General features: G+C 38.6%; 2 protein-coding genes across 2 annotated transcripts; both read left to right on the forward strand.

The window, feature by feature from the left end:
• Positions 1 to 10908: 10908 nt before the first annotated feature.
• On the forward strand, positions 10909 to 16333 carry LOC103469201 (centrosomal protein of 290 kDa-like). Its single transcript, XM_008416730.3, has one exon. The coding sequence runs from the start codon at positions 10923 to 10925 to the stop codon at positions 13416 to 13418; it is 2496 nt and encodes an 831-aa protein (XP_008414952.2). The 5' UTR covers positions 10909 to 10922; the 3' UTR covers positions 13419 to 16333.
• Positions 16334 to 19646: 3313 nt separating this feature from the next.
• On the forward strand, positions 19647 to 24098 carry proza (protein Z, vitamin K-dependent plasma glycoprotein a). Its single transcript, XM_008416731.3, has 10 exons — positions 19647 to 19699; positions 19821 to 19978; positions 20756 to 20887; positions 21390 to 21532; positions 21656 to 21680; positions 21751 to 21864; positions 21958 to 22086; positions 22731 to 22846; positions 22937 to 23054; positions 23143 to 24098. Exons 1-10 carry the CDS (start codon positions 19662 to 19664, stop codon positions 23664 to 23666), a joined length of 1497 nt encoding a protein of 498 aa, XP_008414953.2. The 5' UTR covers positions 19647 to 19661; the 3' UTR covers positions 23667 to 24098.
• The last annotated feature ends 12 nt before the right edge of the window (positions 24099 to 24110 follow it).

The following is a 24110-nucleotide window of genomic DNA, read 5'->3' on the forward strand; positions in this document are numbered from 1 at the left end:
ATTGTTGTTGTGCAGACAAGTGAAAAAGATTTCATTTTGGGGTCATTCACAGTTTATTTGAGCCGAACTTTAGAATAGGTCAGTGGGTTTGCAACTTGAAAAAGTGAGCAACGCCGAGGTTTCTGCAAAATATACACTGCTCAAAAAAATAAAGGGAACACTTTAACATTTAAGTGAACACTGAAGTGTTCCCTTTATTTTTTTGAGCAGTATAGTTTCTACAAGGGGAAGCAAGTGCAGCAAAAACAGCTTTATTTCAGCTTTTATTTAAAGGTTTAGATATGGCATCTCAGTAGTGGATTATTTGAAACAGTGAGGGGAAATAAGTATTTGACACACTCTCAATATTTCATGTTTCCTCACTCCCAAAGAATGAAGTGGTCTGTAGTTTTCACTTCAACTTTGAGAGGCTGAATCTATTTTTTTAATTCCATTAATCAAATTGTATGATTTTTAAGAAATTGATTTGCTGTCGTATGAAAAATTGGAACAAAATTAAGGCAAGAATTTGGGAAGTTCATGATGTAATGTTTAGTAAATAATAAATGAATAACCCATTGGTTAATGTCGAACTACTGCAAGATAAAAATGAGGAAATTACAACGAATTACAGAAGTTGTCACAGAAGGAACCATTTGGGAAAAAGCAAACCAGAGAGTTTCAATAGTGAGAGAGGTGGAAGTAATAAAGAAAACCAGTGGAGCTAATCAGAGGAAAGTAGAAGCAGCTCAGGGATGAGATGATGGAAAACTGCTGGACAACCTGAGTGCAGGTGAAAGATAAACTGAAGGAAAACCTCATCTGAAACCTTAGATATGAATCTGAATGCCTAAAATAATAATAAGCCAATTAGGTAGCACACAATGAGTATGAAATTAATTAAATAAACAATAAAGAAATGACAAAAACCAGAAACACAGACGTAACTAAATATTTAAACACCTGTGGATAACATTTTGGTCAGCTGTCAACCTTTAAGGATTCTGGCTTTCACAGCCCGAAATCCTCCTACCTTCCACTCATTACCTGTACTAATTGCTCCTGTTTGAACTTCTTACATGTGCGCTGTCTCTTTAACTGCATGTGCTCTCCAAGGGGCTTGGGGACCGGCTCCTTCTGTGACAACTTCCGTAGGTTAAAGGACAATCTGTCTTTTCAGGTCACAGATGGAGTCGAGTACCTGTTTAAATCTGAGAGAGAATTGAAGCTTGATCACCTGTCCAGGCCGCTGTGTTTCATTAGATGGTTCAAAATGACCCAATTGGCCCAATTGCAACTTCAGCATCACACCCTTTTGTTGAGTATGTCTCTGTGCCATCCTTCAGGCCCCTGATGGTAGATCCTCCCAAGCTTTCTTATCAGATCTTGTGATCTTCAGGTCACTTTCAACAGTTGGATCTATGGTTCACAGGATGGCAATCAACCTGAATTGTATTCCCTGCTGGAATGGTTTTTGGCTTTCCCTTTTTATGCTTCAACAGAAGAAGGAACTTCTGTTCATTGTGTAGTTTTGTCGTGTTCGTTCGGTACACCATGTCTTGCATTGGGTCCTGATTTGCTATTATGGTTTAATAATCTATTCTTCCTTGGTCCATTTATTGCCATCCACCCTCTAAAACCCACTTGTCCCAGCTATCAGTGTCCCTGTTCATTATTCCTCCCTGTTTATTCTGTGCCTGCCATATCTTCTTTGTCTTCTTCTCTATATTCATTCCTAGTTTGCCATCTGTCAGTCCCATTAATGCTTCCTGTGTTGTCCTGTGTTGTTTTCCCCCTGCTGCTTCTGTTTGGACTTTTGTATGTTTTTGGGCTTTATTTCCCTGAACTCAAGCACTTTGTTTTCTCTGCAGCCAGTCGCCTGCTTTCTCTTGCTTTTGGGTTCTCATTACTACACGACATTACAGTGTTTTTCATGCATTCTGACCTAACTAAGCAGCAGTAACCGACTTCATAATTATGGGATGGATAGTACCAGTTAAATGCTATCTGTATTACTTATTGTGTTGCCAGGAAGCAGTTCAGATTTTTGGAGTTTCAGTGTTACTTATGGCACAATTTTATGGGGAAATATGACAAAAGGATGATAAGCAGTATCTCCTCCTGTCCATTAACTGTTGTGCCTGAAATCTTTTGAAGTCCACTGTTCTGTAGAAAACATTTCTGTCACAACTGGTGACTTTTCATGTTTTAGAAACTGCAGGAAACTTGAACCAGGACATTTCCAGGGGAAAACAGCGGTGATGCTGACATATTTTCTAAGCTATATTCAATTCCTTAAGACTTCATAATGTATCAACTGGTAGTGTGTTGGCAATTTTAAATTTGTTCTGCAAAGCCATCTAAAATTAAAAACTAAACAAATGCGTCCTTCCTGTTTGTGTTTTCAATCTGCCAGTTGTTTTTTGCATGTAAGTCGTTAACTCCATTTAACTAATTACAAACTTAAACGCAGTGGGCCCAGTGTGGATCTCTGAGGTACTGCAACATTACTTTCAAACATTAATCATTATAAATATGCTGTTTTCTGTTTTGGATAATGTGGCATAAAAACCTTACGGTTGAAAATAACAGCTTGAATCTGTGACACTTTCAACCATGAAATCCTCTCAGTTTGCCTTTCACAGAGCGGTTATGGTTTTAGTGTACTGATGTTTCCAAAATGCATATTATGAAAAAGGAGCATTCATAAATTGTTGAATTGAAGGTAGAATAAATGATTTCCAACATTTCTGTATTGTTTTCACCTCCCGCATCCATACCACATAACTAATTTATATGCCATATAACTAATTTCTTTTTGCCAGTGCCTAGCACTCATTACTTATTATGCAATGATTTACAGTCCAGACAGCCTTAGACTTTCAGGATTTGCCACTTGTGCACAGAGTAGCTCTCAAAGCAGCCTTGGCAATGTGCACGGTCAAACATGTCCATTTAGAGCGCTGTCAGCTGAGTCTCTGCTCTCTATAGGAGCCTCTTCAGCACAATCAGGGTCTACACTGCGTCTCCCCCGGGTCTAAAGAAACAGAGCCAGATTTTAATTTTCTCCTCCGTATGTAATAAAAGTTGGGACGGGGCTGTGATAAGGACTTGAGGGCTGATGAGTTCAAACTGTTTTGCACAGGGAAAGTGGAGTAAAAAGTTTGCTTTATGGAAGAAAATGTGTCACACCAGTGGAAAGCATATTAAAAAAAGGAGAAATGTTCATTTTACATGTGTGATGGTTATTTCATGACATCTTGATCCTTTATGAGCCTGCCGCTGTGCGAAATGAAGAATTGATTACAGAACCTGTCCAATAATGGATGGCCTGTTTCAGCCACGTGCTTCAGACATGGGAAGTAGTGAGTGAAGGAGAGAGGAGGCACATGCTCCTAATTCTTTCTTCCTTCATGGGAACAAATGAGCTGCAGGGGACGTCGGATGGAGAGTACCACAATTATGTGTTAAATAAAATATGGCCAGATGACGTGAATTGATTACGGGGAAATGTGGAACAGAATAAAAAGTGATTCTTGAACTGTAAAAGACCCTTGAAGGGATGTGCATACCCATTTTTTTGTGTTTTCCCAGGCTGAAAGCTTCCCTTTGGTTGCCATGTATGAAGGACACAGCATATAAAACTAATCTATAAAAATGCATGTAAGGAGAGCAATGAACAGACAAAGGGTTTTTATCAAGATTTTTTTAATGCATATTTTCAAATATTAGGGCAGCTATTATTCAATTTCTGCAACCTTTTTTCTGCCATTCACAGGTGAGACTCGACCAGCTGCTCACAGTTCACTGCAGCTACAGTAAATGAGATGCAGGAGGAGGAGAAGCACAATATTTTCTAGTGGAAGGAGAGCTTAACATCCACCTGGACGAGTTCAGTGGAAATAGCCTGGAGTTTGGTCTGCAGCTGCCAGATATCAGGCAGGGAAATCAAACTAAATGCATTTGTTGTTTTCAAAAGCTCAATAAAATGACTGGGGAAAAGCAGAAGTAGAAAAGAAGAGAATAAATAAGAAGCTTCACTGAATGTCGCATTTATTGTAACTAAACTCTGGGATTTGTAATTAGGAAAGGAGAAAGAAGAGATCGGGCTCTTATTATTAAAATTTGTTCTGATGTTTATTTTTCTAAACATGCAGTCGAATTTGTATGTAGAGTTGGTCACACAACCAGAAAAGGAAATCAAGGAAGTCATGATGATACACCCCTCCATTGTAATTCATCATTGTTGTCAAATTTCTTAGAGAGCTATAATAAATGTAGGAGATACTAAAATGATCAGTTATTGATGATTTTTGTTTTTTAATGCTATGGGGTCTATTTCACTTTTTTCCGCACATAAAGAACAGACAGGGGTTGAAGTTCAAGAAAGAGATATATCAAAACAGAGATGAAGCATGTTAGCATTAGCCTAGCACATTAGAAAACTGCACTTAATTCATCAACAAGATCTGTCAGGTCAGATATACATATATGTTTTTTTAAATATGATAAAATTATGCCTGATTTAGTGACGTGTTTTCAGAACATTACCTTTGTGTGTTTAGCATGTTAAACTCTACTTGGGTTAAATTACCTGCTGCTGTTCAAGAAAAACAAGAAGGTGAGATTGTTTCCTCTGAATACATAGAGCTTCTGGGTTTCAAGCATATACATGGAACGGATTTTATAAACTTGGTATCGAACTGGGACTTGCTGTAAGCAAATACCTAACCTTGCGTGACCCAGATTGGTCCAAAATAATCCTGACTGAGACATCCACGCTGTAAATCCCATGTACCAACAATACAGTTTTTCCTGATTGCTTTGACCTGCTTAAAAGAACTGAGACGCACTCACCTCTTGGAAACGTGTTAACCCTTTCTCACTGGTTTGACACATTTTGCTCTCTCTTTTGCAGAACAGTTAACACAGATGTCATTCAAGCAGTCAAAACTTAAATGCGTTATCTATGGTAGCTAAACATAAATCATCAGTTCTGAATTATTAGAACTGATGAGCAGGTCTTCACTTAGAAATCAGTCTGCAGGCTTTAAGAAAACCTCATGTATATGTTGTTCTTTACCAGTATGGATCCAGGGAAGATGAGACACAGTATCAATAGTGGAAATTTCTGTAATTGATTTTTTTTTCTACCTGTCTTATTCTGTAAACAAAACTAATTTTGTGAATGTCAAGACTGAAGAAACTGGAACTTTCTCAGCAATTTCCACATTGTGGGAGAATAAAAAGAGAAACATGATTAATGACATAGCTTCCAGAAGGCAGGTTATTGCAGTGCATGTACATGCAGACTGTAATATAATAACCTGCATTAAGTGGTTTCTCCTAGCATTGTGCCTTCAAGTGCAATAGATTGAGCTCACGCTACACTGTTTAGAGGATCACCCTGCAAAAAATGACCTTTTCCTTTCATTAGGCAGGAAAAAGAGGTCAAATTCTCTTTCCTACAGCGTTCAATAGTTCTGAATTAGATTTGAGTACAATACTTTTCTCCCTTCATATCATCATCCTACATCCTACAAAATCTGCTGTTGTCTTGATACTTAAAGGAGGACTCTTCTAAGTCATAACTCAATAAATGTCACTAATTGAAGAAGCAGTTGTAAGAAGACAGAATGTGTTTTTTAGAATTTCAACTTAATTTTAATCTTGACTAGAGCACAAAATTACTCACACATCTCAATTTAAAAACTGATAAATTGTAAAATATTGTGTCTGTTGACAAAAAAAACACTTCCTTACTTCCTTATTAGGTCTCAACAGGAGAATGTGATTTTTTTTTTCCAGTGAGTGACATAAATGCTGTCCATTTCAAAGCTAAAAGCTTTAAGCCAGTCTGTTGTCCTTTTGGATAATGAAGTCGCTATATGTTCAATAAAATCTACAAAACAAAACCAAATCCTGCCGAGATAGTTTATCAATTTGCTTCAGCTTGTGGCCTTCATTAGGGTCATGGGCCAGACGACAAAAGACCAGGAAAGGTTTCAATCCTCAAGTTTACAAATAAAAATCAAGTTTCAAACTCACTCACCCAACAAAAAACTCAAACTGAGGAGAGGAAAGAAAATTGTTCTACGAGTTCTTACTAGCAGATGACTCAAAACCTCAGGCTACGTCTGAGTTTAGCTCAGCTGGACTTGGATTAAAAAAAATCACATTACTACCATCAAAGAGCATGAGCCAATAAAATTAAGATGCTTATGAAGCAGGTGAGGTACTATACAGAGGAAATTGAGAACAATTCGGTGACTATTGTGGGGCTAATGTTGTTAAAGAACAACAGAACTCCATTGTAAAAATCAAACCAGATGGTGGTGCTGAACTGCAAGCCGGAAGGTGGTGATAAGGCAGAGATAGAAAATAGCAGGTATTACAGCTAAGCACTGGGAACACATGAAACCTCCAATCAGTTTTTTTTTTTACCTATATTTAACCAAATAAAAACCCATTGAGATGGCCGCTAGCGTGTCATGATGGACAAGATTTAGCAAAATAGCAAAAATACTTAAAACATTTATAAAATGCAAACAATGCATTGAAGAATGCATTAATATGATAAAAGTTGATGAAGCTACAGTACTTTCAAAAAGCTTTTATGATTTCATTTTCTTACACTGAAATGTTTTCAAATCAATTTTAATATCTGACAAAGAAAACTGGATTAAATACCACATACAGTTTTAAATTTATCACCTTATAAGACAAGAAATATGTTTCAGGATCCTAACAGATATGATTGGACGAATTTTAGAGAAAGAAAATCATACAGATTTCAAATTTGATGGTCATCATAGTGTGAATGTTTGGGACTGTTACAACCCCACCCTAAAACCCCTCAGGTAAGTTCTGGCACTGGGTTTAACATAAAAATCAGTAATCTGAACAGCTGTCAGTAACAAAACTATAGTTTATTTTACAATTCTGGTAAAATAACAACCACTGGAGACAGAAAACACAGGGGAGCTTTAAGCTTCAGGGTCTCCAAGGCCAAAACAACAAACAAAAAACCCATTTTAACTATAAAATAAAACAAACACTTTTAACTATAAAATAAAACAACCACTTTCTAAAGAAGAACTAAAAGAAAATACAAAACCTGAAGTCCCTGGATTAACACAAAAGGAGAGAAACAAAATTGGCAGAGAATCCCTACAGGCTTCCACTGTGAACGGAAAATCACAACTTTAGTTAAACACTATCAATCAATCAATCAAATTTTATTTGTATAGCACATTTCAGCAGCAAGGCCTTTCAAAGTGCTTTACATAATTAAAATAAAAACAGCATGTGACATTAAATAAACAGTGAGAAAGAGATAAAAAAATTAAAAAAACACTAGATCCCTCCCAATATGCTCACAGCACAACCACTTAAGTTCCCACAAACAGTCAGACAAGATCACATCAGATCAAGACCCAAGGTCGAAAGGGATCTGGCATCTGAAGCATGAAGCTCTTTATGAGGTGGCTGACGAGCTCCAGTACGTTTCACCTGCGGCAGCCAGGTAGAGCTGAAACACAAAGGCACAGAAACAGAGAGCACTCTCAGGAAGGTCAGTGACTTTGTTGATTCAGGACTAGAGTGACCTAGTCAAAGTCCAATCTTCAATTCAATTGAGATTCTGTGGCTTGATGTCAACCAGATCCCAATGTGAAAAAATTCCCCAACATGATGTAAACGACTCGTGCAAGATAGTAAAATATTAGCTGACAGTAACTGGTTTTGCTCCAAAAAATGTGAGAAATTATTCAGTTTAGGGAGAAATTATATTTTCACATGTGGGAACATGTGAAACATATTTCCATATGTGAAACATATTTCACATATGTAAGGTTATGCCAGCTTTTATCCTGATAAATAATAATCAAATTAAAAAAATTTTTTTGTTGTTACTTGGATTGTCTTTGTGTTTCATTAAATTTTGTTTGGTGATCGGAAACATTTAAGTGTGACAAACATTTTGAATCTGTGAAGGGGGAATACATTTTATAATATTGTAGAAAAATTAGATTAAAAAAATCATTTGTAAGGAGCAAAAGCAGAAAGTTTATATTACAAAATTAAGAAAAAACAAAACTCGGACAAAGCAATAATTCTGTATGAAAGAAAATGCAAAGTCCTGTCTGAGGGTAAAAACTAAAGCTAGGAATCCATGGCAGCAGCACAGTGAACCTGCAGAGATTTCACAGCTAGGCTTTAATAAGTTTCCATAAAAAAACACTTTAAAAAAATAGGATCAAATTTAAACTTCACAAGTAAAAATTTGAGGTCAAATTGGAAGAACTATGAAAAGTTCATTCAGCTCTAGATGCTTCATCAGGCTGGTAGGCAAAATAAGTCTGATCCCAATGTCTTCATTCTTAATATAAACGTTAACCAATGTCAAAGAGCAGCATATTAGTTACTGATTCAGTAACTAATCTGCATGTCAAACAGTACATAATAAACAGAAAGTGCTAATTGTAAGCAGCCTCCTGCCTAAAGGTGAGGTGGACAGGTGGCAGCATGAATTTATCTTGCTCAGAAAACTTCCAGGCAGGAGTAAAATTTTTGTTATTATCATCTGTTTGCCTTTTTTAAAAGAGTGAGGAATATTGTAAATTTAAACTGTTTGGATTCTTTCAACTAAAATCGCTGACTGCTTTATTTAAAAGGTGAAACTGCAAAAAATAAAGAAATATAAAAATATTTACACACTTCAATTCTAGTTAGATTGACTTTTGCATTTTTTTTATCCATTGTTAGTTATTGCAACCTACACCCACCTCGTGAAAATCCCAAATTTAAGTAATTATGGTCATACTATCATTGTTTTTTTATCTTATTTTACTTGGCCCATTTTACTTTGTCTCTTACATAGGCTTGTTGAAGTTGGCAAAATTTTTGCAGTTACATTTTCGGGGTTTTTTTCTTTTTTTTCATGTGACTCTCACCCATTCCAGCTTTGAACACTAGAAAGGGGAAAAAATTACATGTAATGGAATTCAGAGGTGGAGAATATTAGTCAATAGGCAACATCAAAGGCCACTGATGACATCATCACTGATCTCATGGAATTTTTTTGAACAAATAAAAAAAAAATTTAATTCAGACCGATTTTTCAAAAGTCGACATAAAATATTAGCCGTATTTACTTATTTTGTAGTATTTTACTGTTGGAGCTTGCCAACAGTAAAAGTGAGCTATATAGTAAAGGGAAAACCTTATAGAAACGTGATTTGACATAGACAGGTTTTGGTCAACAACTGAGACAGCAAGTCCAACAACGAAACAGAAGGTTATTATCTTTCTATTTTTTTATGACTGTTCTTTGAGATTTATTGTCCTTACAACTGGTGAGTAAATTTGCTGTGTTTCTCTATATCTGTTCACATACCCCAACTGATTCAGTAACTAATCTGCTCAGTTGTAGTTTCTCGTACAAATAAATCTTAGCATCGACAAGACTTGTCAGGATGGAAGCTATTTTTGAATGGGACAGAGTTTTGTCCCTTGACCCAGCGGTTCTTCGCAACTTGAAAAAAGACAAAGTAGACATGATTGTGGACATGTTTATTTCCACCAAAGAGTGGGACATTGAAGGTAAAGCTCCAAACAAAATCATACATATTTTCCATGTATTCCAGGCTCTGCTACGGATAAAGAATTATGAAGTTTGTGAAACACAAAGCCTCCTTGAGAAAGTTGGTGAAGAGCAAGTTAAAACTGAAGTCAAACTTCTTGCAAAAGTGGAGATGCTGGAGCAACGACTTCAAAGGTATTCTGCAGCAGAGAGGAGCCAACATGTCGCTGATTTCGAGACTGGTGAGCTCAAAGAACAGCTAGAAAGCGAACAGGCAGAATTGATCAAGTCAATAGGGAAAATTGACCGAGAGAAAAGCAAAAGAAAGCAGCTGGCCACTGAGCTGCAGGAAGCAGACACTAAGATCAGTACGCTGAAACAGGAGGTAAGACAATATGAACAGACAATTTTTGAAACAGAGGAAGAGGTCAGGAAGCTACAAAGAGAAATTAAAAGACTGAGGGCGGCTAATTTGGATCTCAAAGACAGCTTCAGAATCTATGGTGACGACCTAAATGCTAAGAGCGGAAGGTTGCTTAGGAATAACAAGAAGGAGCTTGAGGAATGTTCAGATAAACTTCAGAAAACTGAAAGTAAAAATAAAGAACTACAAAATGACAAAGTACAGCTGATAAACCTTCTTCAGGAATCAGAAGTGGAAAGAGAAAGGATAATACTGAAGTTAAATTACGTAAAGGGCCAGATCCTAGAAACTGATCAAACTTTGGACTGGCTAAGGACAGAGAAGGATGCAGCAGAAGATAAATTCAGAAACTTGAAAAAAGATATTTACTCAATGACTGAAAAGTTTGATGAAATTGCAGCTGATGCCAGTGAAAGAGTGCAGGAATGTAAGAAAATGCTCCATGAGAAGGAACACGTGATTTTTGAGCAACAGAGAATAATCTTTGAACTGAAACACGATCTACAATTGGCAATAATTGACATGAAGGGCAGCTCTGTTGGTGTCTTGCATCAGGCCATCGAAGACCGGGATAAAACAATTGACGTCCTCTGTGAGAAAGTGGAGTACTACACTAAGCGAATTGAGAAAAATGTGCAAGCCTTTGAACAGCAGGAAACAAAAGGGAAGAAAGGCAAAGTCATTTGCTTCCTTCAGTTTCAGCTAGAAGATGCAGAACAGAGGGCAAACAACGCAGAGCAGGCACTGTATCATGCCAAAGTTATGATCAAGGAAAAACACAAAGAAGTCCAGAAGGTCTCAGATATTTTGAGAAATTATACGGCTGGTACTAAAGGTCTAATTTTGGCCTTTAAAGACTTGGAGAAGTGGAAACATAAAATGAAAGTGAAACCTTGCGAAGTGGAACCATTGACCACAGCATTTAACCATCTTGAGATGAGAGTAAAAGACCTCATGGAGGAAAATTTGGATGTCAAGAACATGCAGAAAGAAGGGCATATAAAGGAGTTCTACATTCCAAAAGGTCACAGACGACTGAAACCCAAAGAGGAAGACGACAAGACTGAACAGAAAACACATGACTTAGGGGCAAGGCATAAAACTAACCATTTGGAGAGACACAATCCTGCAGAGTCACAGTTGGACAGAGATGGTCAATGGCAATCTGTGCTGAATTCATTTACAGATACCAGCAGCAACACAGATGAAGAACCCCGACCCGGCCAGTTTCTTCATAATGAGATATCTAACCTAAGCAAAGAAATGGAGATTGTGAAGAGGAAGCTGGACAGATTTCAGAAAATATGGGTCAATATTAGTCCAGTTCAAAGAGAAAGGGCTGTTAGTAGGGAAAACATCGGATCGGGTAGTACGGGGATGTCATTTGCACCAAAACAAGCCTCTTCTTTAGAGATAGAGGAAAGCAATGAGAGCCAGAGAGCAGCGGGTGGGTCTGAAATCATAACTACCTCTCTCAGCACTTTGAAAGAGCGAAATGCAGCACTGGAGTCTCAGGTTAAGGAGTTAACAAAAATACATTTGGATGATATAAGAGTGGAGCAACAGCTAAGAAGTGAATTGGCAAACAGAAACCATAGAGGGGTCAGTGAGACAAACAGTGGTAGAATCGCAGAATTGGAAAGGTCAGAGGCTGAGCTGCGCATGAAAGTTTTTGAACTTCAGGGGAAGTGTTCCAGTTTCAATGAGAAAATACTAAGCCTTAAACAAGAGAGTAACATAGCCCAACAGGAGAGAAAAGAGGCAGAAGATGGACGAACAAGAGCAGAAGAAAAGGCAGAGGAGCTCAAATGTAAAAATGCAGAACTCGAAAAGGCTGTAGCCAAACTGAAAGACAAGAAGGCTGCTCAAGACACAAACGCAGAGAGACAAGAGACTTACCTACAAGACATAAAGAAGAAGGAGATGGATAATAACAAGAGTATGGATCTGCAGAAAGACGAAATCACGTTCCTGAAGAGTCTTGTGAAAAAGAAAGAGCAAACAATTCTTTCACTGGGAGAGAACCAACTGGTTCTTCAAGAGGCATGCCAGCTTGCAGAGGGAAAGCTGCAAGAGGAGTTGAAACAAAATCAACAGAAATATCATAAGATTCACACAGAACTTCTGAACTGTGTTGCAGCTATTGAGGGAGATGCAATACCCTTAAAAGACACAACCATACTACCTGTGGTTGAACAGGTAATGTATGCTTTGGGCAAATTCAAGGAACGTCTCAGCAGCACTTTGGCCACACGCAAACATTTGGAAGAGAAATTAAAGGAGAAAGAGGATGCTCTAAAGAAGGCAGAGCATAAAATTCTTTCCAGTGATAGGGTCATCAGTGATCTGCGTCTGGAGCTCTCCTCTAGGAGACAGCAGCTGCACGCTGACCGAGCCTTGGCCCAAGAGTTAGCACCGCTAAGCAAAGCTAAAGAGACCATGAACAATCTTCAGCTTCAACTAGAAAGAAAAGATGAAGTGATAAAGAAAAACACCGAAAGATTTACTCGATCCTTGAATGAACGAAATGAGTCGATGAACAAATATCAAAACGAATTAGCAGAACTTCAGCACAAACTTAATTTGGAAATGCACACTGGACAGCGTTACAAAAATGAGACTGAGGAGATGAAGCAAGAAATCAACAGTTTTAACAGTGAACTAGATGTCCAGATGGCGTTACGCACAGAGTGTCTAAATGAAAGAGCGGAACTACAAAACAAACTCGCCCAAAAGAAAATAGAGCTTGAAACTGTTAATAAAGACTTATTGGAGCTTAGACAGAAATATGAAGATATTTCCTCAAAACTATCCAGAGAAAACACTTCACAAAAACGGGAATTGCATTTCATGCACCAGCAAGCTGAAAGGGAGGCTGAAGAGTTGAAAGTACATGTAAAATATCTTAAAGATAAACTTCAGGCAGCTGAAAAGACGATCAAAGAATTCAGAAAGAATGAAGACAGCATGAGAAACAAAATGAAGGACCTCACTCAAGAAATCGAGTATTTTCAGAAGAGGCAGAAAGTCATTGAGAATGAAAAGGGAATGTATCGTCGAGAAAGCCATCGGCTCTCAGTACAGTTAAGGAGACTGAGCAGTGTCCCTCTAAAGCAGCTGCAGGAAAGAACCAGTGGTCCAACCACTGAGGAACTGCAAGCGAAGATCAGAGTGTTAGAAAGTGAATTTGAATATAGATTGAAAACTAAAACAGAAGTGAACAAAGAAATGATCGAATTTAGGATGAAAAAGACATGGCAGAAAAGGTTGGAGATCCTGGAGACATGTCTTAAGCAGAAAGAAGAAGAGAATGAATCTCTTTTAAAAAGACAATCTACTCTCAGAAATCTCCTCCAGAAACTGGAAAAAGAGAAAAGAGTACTTCAGAATAAGCTCAAGCTTCAAGGGTACGGGAAACACTCACAGATGTGAGTGTTTCCTTACCCGAGTGGGCCAACAGGAGTCTCTCCAAGACCTTCATGTTGTGGGATGTCAGGGCAACAGGTCTATAGTCCCACCAGAACAGTGAGTCACTTCCCTAATAACAAACCCTTTGTGAGCTAAGGTAAACATTTAAAAAAGAGAACTTCAGAGAGCGAGACAGCAGAGAGTGACCGAGGAGCAGCAGAAGCATCTCAAAGTCATGATTAGAGACAGTGTAAAGGAAACCCTAACCCTGGAGAGCAAAAGGAGGATCTGAAGATGTATGTTCATCAAATGAGCTGAACACATTCTTCAACAGATGAAACAAGCTCATCAAGTACTCATCATGTACTCCTACTCCTTTCCTGCTTCCATCTACCACAAGTTTGTCTTCAACAAAATCAGGAGATGCTACTGCTCCCTTTGCCTCTCTGTCTTACTTTTCTGAATCTAGACGTCAGGTGAAGAGGCAGCTGAACCAGAGCTGAAGGCCTGTGCTGAGCACTTCTGCAACACCTCTTCAACCTTAGCTCGACCCAGAATAAGGTTCCATTGTTAGGGAAGACTTCCTGCTTCATGGTACCCAAGAAAGCTCACACATCAGTCATTAAGGATTATAGAACTGCTGCCCAGATGTTTTATGTCAAGGTCATGGAGAAGCTCCAGTTGGCTTATGAGTAAGCAAACAAACGCCTATACTGTATGGGTCTGCTGCAGTTTGCTTTGTGCTGTGGAACTGAAGTTGAAGACGCCGTCATGCACCTTCTTAACAAACCCTCTGTCACCTGTCGCTGCTGTTGTATCGACCATCCAGACCACTCAGGTCTTCTGGTTCTGGTTTACTCTGCACCCTGTTCCTTTTTTTTTTTTTTTTGCTTCTGCAATGTAATGTTTTTTTTAGCTTGTTTATTGTTTTATTTTTCTTCTAGGCTTTGAATTGCCTTATTGCTGAAAATGTAATGATGATGAATTGATCTTTTTTTTTGTTACTTCAGATAGACATTTCACCAATAAAAAAATAAAACATAATAAAAAGTAGAACTTTCACATTTTCCAAGCATAGATACTTAGATACATTTCTAAGTATCCTTACTTAGAAAATGTGAAAGTTCTACTATCACCAAACTTACAAACTCAAATACATGAAAATACACCACTTGTTTGGTGGCTGTGAGTCTGAAGAGGATTATGACAAAGTTTGACTTATTTAATCATACATTGGCACTTTTCCATCCTGTAGTTCATGATATGAACAATCTTCCCATTTCCTGTATCTCTTCTAAATCAAAAATAGTTTCTGAACCAGATATAAATAATACATACACACATGCATGTACACACCTACCTAGATAAGATATAAATACGTAAACTCACACACAAAACACCACAAAAAATGCCTAATGATGCGTTCACACCAATGGAACCCTCTTCTGGGTCAAAACGCGTTTTAAGCGCCAGGCACGCCTGGTTTCACATTCAAAGTCTATGTGGAGGCGTGTCTGGGGCCGTTTTTTTTTTAAATCTAAACAACATTTAGATCAAACATAAAGTATGGTTGCGTGGGGAACTCCAGGTATTTCGTTTTCACCCTGATTAATTTATCTGTAAATTGTCGAGAATGAGGTGACATTAACTACTGATATCGTGTGTGATGACCCCCTGGGGTGTTTGTTTTGTGTGCTTATAAAACTGGACTGAAGAAGAGCAGGCTAGACATGTGCAATGATGTGCTCTTTCCTTAGTGCTGCCCTGCAATTTAGAGCTGGCACTCAAAAAATAATGAGTGCAGAGGGAATTAATGGGAGCTACAATGAAAGAGAGAGAGAGAGAGAGAGAGAGAGAGAGAGAGAGAGAATATGAGAGGGTAATGTTGAATAAAACATAAACAGTCTGAAAGAGATGGATCAGATGGTTGGTGGTGCTTTCCACCGATGCACACTGCAAGCCAGCCTATGTACACCACCAAATATACCTGCCAGCGCGCATGTACAAAGCTACAGTCTGTGCAACATGTGTTCATGGAGAGATATCTGTTGCACAAATCTCTACTGAGCCACAGTTATGGATTTATCCTAAGATTCGATTCACCAGAGAAATTATTACGTTAATCACTTATGCATCCAGCTGCAGCTCTTCATTCTTAAACATGCTCTTTGTCTCCTCCACACACCAGCATTTGGTTGTTCTCCCTCCTCTGGCCACTTCAGCTCCTATCCCCGTCCAGCACCAGGGACCAGCTGGTCTGAGCAGGCTCCTATTATCCCTTTGTTATTAGACTGGGGAGATGGAGACATTTAACACGGTTGCTTCTAAGACCAAAGCCCCCACGGCCCTGCGTGTAAATTGCATTGCTCTTGCAAACAGTCTTATTAAAATATGACCACTAAAAAGGGACTCTGGCTCCATATATGGTCCAGTTTCAGAAACATTTACTGTTGGATGGGTTTAATCATTGTTTCAGAGTCTGATATCAAATATTTAATAACTCTAAAGCATCCTCGGATGATAATTCTTAAAAATTAATTAAAAATACTATTCTTACCACAACTATAGATTTGATTTCCTGACACTAGAAGTGAGCTGCCTATAAAACAAGTTCTCAACAGCTTCTAGCTGATCATTTTGTTCACTCAGATTTTCCCTCCTGATCTGATTTGTGAAGAGCCTGAATTTGCTTTGTGTTGTTTCCAGGCTGCTGTGCATTTGTTTGTAGCTATACAGTTCTTGTATTGATCACAGCTGATCACACCCAGTTTTAGCTGATCAGATGTACACACTGAATCACGAGAGAGTGATCACACTGCTGAAGGTTATAGCAGCAATGGACAATGTTTGGTGTATTATTTTTCTGTATGAAGAGATTTCTGTTTTCCTTTATTGTTAGCATGTAGATGTCATTGTGTACTCTAAATTGAAATCAGAGAGGCTGAATTTTGAATGCCTTCAAAACAGGTTTTCCTTATGTATATCTTGTGTTTAAGAATTAACTCTTCCATGCATAGTGGCCACTACAGTGGACAGCTGCCTAAAAGCAATTTTCTTGTGCTTCTTGTGGATTTTTATGTTATAAGTGCACACAGACCACTGAAGTGGACACTAATGCATCATAAAATACACCATAAACTATTGGCAACCAGCTGCAAATGCAAGAAATATTTTTTGTTAAATCCAATATGGCCGACAGACAAAAAAAGCACGCCAACCAACCCGGTCCCTCCTTCTACTGTAGACGACTCTTGCAGGTAAAAAAAAATATTGTGACATCAGATAACCCCTAAAGAACAATGCTACTGATGTATTTTTCAAATAACAACTTTGTATTTGGAGAAAATTACAATTGCTCACCAAAAAATAAATAAATAAATGTAATTAAAATTTTTTTTATAATTTTTTTCCTACCTTTTTTTATGCCTTAAGAAAATAAAAAAAGGAAAAAAAATCTTGACACAAAGATCATAATTCATGCATGAAAGGGTTAAGCTGTATATTTTGGTAAACATTTTTCTATCTTAATAGTCAAAAGGTTTAGTTTGAAAACATAGTTAACTGAAACAGTGTCTATACCACAGCATCATAAATAAGTAATTTTACATATGTAAAATGATATGTTATTGTTTCTTTTTTGCATGTTGTTTTTTCTGTTCCCGATGTGCATGTTCTCCCTGTGCATGCGTGGGTTTTCTCCGGGTTCTCCGGTTTCCTCCCACAGTCCAAAAACATGACTGTCAGGTTAATTGGCCTCTCCAAATTGCCCCTAGGTGTGAGTGTGTGTGTGCATGGTTGTGTGTCCTGTGTGTCTCTGTGTTGCCCTGCGACAGACTGGCGACCTGTCCAGGGTGACCCCGCCTCTCGCCCGGTACGTTAGCTGGAGATAGGCACCAGCACCCCTCCCGACCCCACTGAGGGACAAGGGTGTAAGAAGATGGATGGATGGATGGTTACAAATTTCAAGTTTCTTGAATAAATTCATCCAGGTTTCAGAGACCATTGCACAAAAAGAAGAACTATTCAAATTTAAGGATATGTTATTTTTTCAAAAGTATTTAAAAACTGACTGGTTGGTAGTGGTGAGATCCTAAGCTGCTCCACTATTTAGCAAACTGGCTGTGATGCAAAGTTATGATATATATATATATATATATATATATATATATATATATATATATATATATATATATATATATATATATATATATATATATATTCCCTTCTCACCCGCGGAGGGTGAAACAGACCACCCTCCGCGGGTGGTCTCTTTCATCCTCTGAGCTCCGGTGAGCTTCATCCTCTGAGGCCTGGGAGCTTGAGGGTTCTGCGCAGTATCTTGGCTGTGCCTAGAACTGCACATTTCTGGACTGAGATGTCTGATGTTGTTCCTGGGATCTGTTTGAGCCACTGCTCCAGTTTGGGGGTGACTGCCCTGAGGGCCCCGATGACCACAGGCACCACTGTGGTCTTCACCTCCCAGGTCTTTTCCAGTTCCTCCCTGAGGCCCTGGTATTTCTCCAATTTCTCATGCTCCTTTTTCCTGATGTTGTAGTCACTTGGTATTGCTACATCCACCACAACGGCTTTCCTCTGTTCTTTATCCACCACCACAATGTCCGGTTGGTTCGCCATTACCATCTTGTCTGTCTGGATCTGGAAGTCCCACAGGATCTTAGCTCGGTATATATATATATATATATATATATATATATATATATATATATATATATATATATATATATATATATATATATTTTTTTTTTTTTTCAAACATTAATAGTTAGTTGTAAAAAAAAGGTTGATTGTTTGATTATGGAAAATGTATAATCCCTGTTTCGTTCATCTTTTAAATATATATTTTTTTATTTCATTTGAACGACTGGTCAAAAAGCATAGAACCACACCACGTGACCAAACCAACAACCACACACAGTGTTGCGCATCACTGAAGATAAGAACGCTTACTGCAAAAACTAAAAGTAAACAAAATAGCGACTGTGTAATTAATTGTGGTAACAAATGTATCTCCTTCATAGCAGTATCCTTGTTGTTACAGTGAGAACATTTCCTAAAATGATCCAAACTGAAATCACGCTTGCTACAGCCTACCACTGGTAACATATTAACTGCTCATAGCATTTCCACACAAAAATTCTCATTATGGAGGTTAGTGTATTTTCTGCTAATAACAGCAATGGCAGTTTATTTTCCCTACCCTCTGCTAGCATATGCTACAGATGCCATGTTGACTACCACTAGGTGATTCTGAGCCACCTCTGCAGATATGCTGCTATAGATTTAATCCGCAAAGTCTGTGACTTTCCTGGACCAGTCTTGCGTACACTTCATATTAATGATTAGTGGGTGTTAGCACAAATGTCCAAACATGCAGTAATTACATTGAAATCTCCACCTGCAAAACATTTCAAATAAGAATCTTTGATTCTCACATCAGCTCTGAATTAAGTATGTTTGGTCTTTAAATCTAGACTGTTGAACAAATAGACTGTATGTTTGATGTTCTGAAAATAACATACAGTCATATCACATTCTAATGTCTTTTTGAGGTATGATGACCTCAAAGACATTGTATACAGTTTTTTAGTGTTGTTGTCTTTGTGAGGTATGATGACCTCAAAGACACTGTATACAGTTTTTTAGTGTTGTTGTCTTTGTGAGGTATGATGACCTCAAAGACACTGTATACAGTTTTTTAGTGTTGTTGTCTTTGTGAGGTATGATGACCTCAAAGACATTGTATAGTGTTTTAGTGTTGTTGTCTTTTTGAGGTATGATGACCTCAAAGACATTGTATAGTGTTTTAGTGTTGTTGTCTTTTTGAGGTATGATGACCTCAAAGACACTGTATACAGTGTTTTAGTGTTGTTGTCTTTGTGAGGTATGACGACCTCAAAGACACTGTATACAGTATTTTAGTGTTGTTGTCTTTGTGAGGTATGATGATCTCAAAGACACTGTATACAGTGTTTTAGTGTTGTTGTCTTTGTGAGGTATGACGACCTCAAAGACACTGTATACAGTATTTTAGTGTTGTTGTCTTTGTGAGGTATGATGACCTCACAAAGACATTAGGTCGTCAGCAAACTTCAACCTGCATTCAATATTTGGAAGCACATTGTTGATGATTGGACTAAAAACGGAAATTAAGCTAATTATTTTTTGCTAATTTGTTTTCAACATGTTTTCATTGATTATTGCTGTGGAATTATCCATCTACCAACTCTGACGAGCTTCTTGGTCTCTATGAAGAACAAAACTACCCCATGTGGCACATTTAAATGGTAACATCGTTTACATTAATGTTCATTGTAACTTCTTAATCGCGTCAGATTCTGTCATGGCTCCGCCTGTCTCAACACTGTGTAACAGTGTCCTCTACTGGCGTCTCTTTGTCATTACAAGCACTACAAACAGTAAACAGAGGAAGGCGGATGTCTGGGATGTGACCAGAGCCCGTTATTTTGGACGGACAGGCCCGAATCCGTCCGGTGGGTTCCTGGTTTTTTTTCCAGAACCAGGGGGGGAAAGAAGCAGGTCACTGATTGATTTTGTTTCTCCAAGTAAGTATCGAGTATCTTGTTCGCTTTTTATTGTCATCATTGTCGGCAATGTTAAACGGTTTTCGGCCTGCTAGACTAACCCGCCCTATCAAAAACAAGCTAGAGATATTTATTTTAAATCGCAGGGGCTTTCCCCCTAAAATCGCGCAATAAATGACTAAAAACAAAGAACCTGTGCAGATTTTGTGTCGCACTGCAGAAAGCTGCTTGATGAAAAAGATATTTACAACAAAAATATGTATTTTTGACTGTCTTCTAAGCCTTCTTAGTGTAAAACATACTGTATTTACGCAATGAGTGAGACATGGACAGAGTTATTTGTTTCAGAATATATAATAAAATAAAGCGTCACAATCATGGAAGCCCTTCAATGGGATGCTGAATCATGTCAGATGTCTCTCATCAACATCTGTATGCAAAAGATCTGAGGTCAAATTTCTAGCATTAAATATTTCCATGAAATGTGGATAAAAACATCAAATTGAATGAACTTGAATGAAACTTGCAAAGTTTAAAAAAATGAAATCACTAACATAGTATTTCTAATAAATTAAACCCTTTTCCTCAGATTTCGTTTAATTTGTTTTTATGCAACTGTTAAAGTCTAAATACAACGGATCACTATGAATTTGCGTAAAATGATTTTATAATGGGTAATCTGTAAGGATGTATGTACGTATGAATAGACGGATGGCAGATCAATGATGGATAGACAAACAGATTATTTTTTCTTTGCATTCACCATCATAGCTGTAAATCCTCTTGTTGTGTTTCCAGGATTGCACATCAATCCCTGGGGTACCGACACGTCGGACGTCTGGGTTGTCGCTATGTGTTCTTCCACTACATACGCTGCAGTCCTCTGTCTCCTTGCCGGGGCAGTGACAGCCATTCAGACCCACCAGACAGGTGAGAAAGGCCACCTCAAGTACCAGATGGTGCTGTAAGCCTCAAGAGTGGGTCAGAATAAATACAAAATGGCAGCATCTGTAGCACTGATCTGTGAAAGGCATTAAGTAAACAGAAGCATAGATACTCTTAAAATGTTATATTTATGAACAAAAACTTACCCTCTTTCACCCTGCCACAGCCTGATTCACCCCATATACATGTCTCAACATGTTTCAGCTGTTTTATAACATAATAACAATAATAAATAGGGTTTTTAGATGCTATTTAGAAGTAAATGCAGAACGGCTATAGCTGAGATAAACAAATATTTTAAAAATATTTTAAAGAACTAGAATCAGATGGACTGTTTGCCCTCTATTTGTAATGTTCACGAACTGTTCTACAATACAATAATTATAGAATGTGAATCTTTCCTTTCCAAAAATGTGCTAATTTCCAAAGAAGCTTACTGGCTCTATACACGAATTGGCCATGCTGAGTAAAGTCACTGTTCCCTCAGTATTTCTGGAGAAGCAGCAGGCCACCTCGCTGATCTCCCGTCAGAAGAGAAATGCTGGAGCCTCCACCTTGGAGCAGGCTTGCATGGAGAGGGTGTGCACCTATGAGGAAGCCAGGAAGTATTTCCAGGACTCGTATCGCACGGTTAGCTTGCTGTGTAGTCCCTTCATTTTAAATTTCTCTAAGCGTCCTCATTCTAAGAACTGACAGATAAGACCTTTCACGCGCTCATCAAAATTGCTCATCATGTGCAATTTTTTCTTCCAGGACATTTTCTGGTCTGTCTACATCGGTAAGTTGCAATAAAGAACCTCCTGTTCAACAATGCGCTGCCTCTTCTCACAAACGTGTTCTCTGTGTAGATGGAGACCAGTGTGCTGAAAACCCCTGCAAGAATGGAGCCATGTGCTCCGACAGTGTTGGAGGCTATGACTGCGTCTGCAAATCGGGTTTCACGGGAGTCCACTGTGAAAAAGGTACAGATCTGTTGTTGGCCTCATGTAAAAAAACTGCTGTTTGTTTATTACATACACATTAGTGTGCACACTCTGCTACATTCTGCAAACCAGATGAGACTCTTTGCACACTGGAAAAGGACAAGGGCTGCTCACAGTTTTGCAAACCAGGCTACACGTCCTACGAGTGTTCCTGTGCCCGAGGCTGGAGGGTCAAAGACAAGGTCAAGTGTGAAGCTGCAGGTATATTGTTGGTTATTCCTTGTGTGCATTTTTTTTGCAACTAAGACAAAGTTAAGCTTCCTACTTATTTACCATAGGTTATACTTACTTGAGTAATCTATTTTCACCTAAAATGTATTTTGGATAAATTGACTGTCAGTAAATTAACCTATCAGTCCACTTTGTGTGGGAGACAAAAGCAGATACACTTTGTTTTAACAAAGAATTTATTAACATTGTTAGGCATTAAATCCAATTAAACTTTTAACCTGTATGTCTTGGCTCAAATGTTTTGGGTTTCCTTCCACAAGCTTCTCAATATAGTTTTTTTTATGCTGTATAATAATTGTAAAAACTAAAGGTAACTACTTCGCGGATTCTGAGGGTTATTTTAGGAACGCAACCCCCGCGAAAAACAAGGGATCACTGTAATCGTTTGAAGTGAGAAATGTGGTACCTGTAGACATCTGGAAATTGTACCTAAAGATAAACCAAACCTTCAGAGGTCCACATTTGTGTTCCTGAGAACTTTGTAAATCTTTCGTAGATTTTCATGTCGCACAAGAAAACAGTGTGTATGAGGTGCTTCCTTAAAATACGTGTAAGAGTGTAAGACCAACAGAAGCTACTAATCTAATCTAATCAGAACCATCTTCCCTTGTTAGTCAGACACCCGTGTGGTCAGGTGAACAGTCTGTCTCAGTGGAAGGACAGACAGTCACGTCTTTCTACCAGTAACTTTGATGGAATTCATTGTACGCCATCCGAGTGTCCTTGGCAGGTAAGGGGAGCCTACTCTAATATACCACCTTGCACAAACTCCTGTAGATGCCCTTTTTGTGTTCACACAGTATCTCGATCTTCTTACCAGGCTCTCTTGAAAAGTTCAGAGTCAGATGGCTTCTGTAGTGGAGTAATTCTGAAGGAGGACCTCGTCTTGACTTCAGCTCAGTGCGCCAACAAATACACCTCCTTCAAGGTTGCAGTTGGTAAGTGTAGTGAACATTAACGCTGCATTGAATTTGGTGCTTTGCACAACACCAAAAACCGATGTTGTCCATTCCGTTGTCTCGTCAGGAAAGCGCAGCAGCAGCAACTTTGAAGACGGAGAGCAGACGCTGTATGTGAAGCTAATTCACGTCCATCCTCGTTACGTCAGAGACCGTCCTGAAAATGACCTGGCTGTGATCGAGCTCCGCGACCGCATAACCTTTAAGCCAGATGTTGTCGCGGCCTGTCTGCCAGAGAAAGACTTCGCAGAGAGCATTTTAATGTCTGGAGATTTGCCGGCTGTTGTCACCGGCTGGAAGGAATCCACACAGGACCGGCTCACTATAAACCAGCTGGTGTACAATAAGCTGCCTCAGTGCATGGAAACGTACCCCAACCTGATGACCAATAAAATGGGCTGCACCGCTGCCCGGGCCAATGCCGACTGCGCCATGAGCTCGGGCAGCCCCTTGCTCACAATGTACAGGGATGTGTTGTTTCTCACGGGGGTGGTGAGTCAGCCAGAAGGGGCTGACTGCACCAAAGGCTACATCTTCCAAAAAGTGTCCCGCCACCTCAGCTGGCTGCAGACGTTGATGGGTTCACGTTAGAAAGGTGAAGCGAGGGAACACATCAAGCTTCATTATGAATTTAGCTTAATGCAGGTAAATAATTACTTAAACAGGGAATCTGTTCTATATATATTTTTTTGTTTTATGCTCAGTCATAAGCTTTTCTGCGTGTGTCTTTTTAAAATATCCATAACATAAGAAACACTGGAGTTTGTTGGATTTTCTTCCTCTGTGTACTTCATCTTTTATCCACAAGGTGGCTCTCTGTTGACGTAGTAAAGAGGTTTCCTCTTGCATGTGTTAAGTACTCAGGTTGTACGACCTGTAAATTATTCAGCATGTTTGTGATGTGAACATACCTTCCAATTCCTTTGAAGTTATGTTATTTCAGCAACAATGTAATGGTTGACTTGCACCTTAAAGGCGTCCTGGTAAACACAGTTTCATGAATGTAATAAACCATAAAACCAAGATATTTTATTG

This window comes from Poecilia reticulata, chromosome 8, assembly GCF_904066995.2.
Source record: "Poecilia reticulata chromosome 8, P_reticulata-male-v2, whole genome shotgun sequence".
Lineage (NCBI taxonomy): Eukaryota > Metazoa > Chordata > Actinopteri > Cyprinodontiformes > Poeciliidae > Poecilia > Poecilia reticulata.

Coding starts and splice junctions, on each gene's coding strand:
- proza (XM_008416731.3), top strand. CDS start 19,662: ATGAAGAACAAAACTACCCCATGTGGCACATTTAAATG. Junction 19,700..19,820: donor CCATGTGGCACATTTAAATG/GTAACATCGTTT, acceptor TGTCATTACAAG/CACTACAAACAGTAAACAGA. Junction 21,865..21,957: donor GGGAGTCCACTGTGAAAAAG/GTACAGATCTGT, acceptor TCTGCAAACCAG/ATGAGACTCTTTGCACACTG.
- LOC103469201 (XM_008416730.3), top strand. CDS start 10,923: ATGAGAGTAAAAGACCTCATGGAGGAAAATTTGGATGTCAAGAACATG.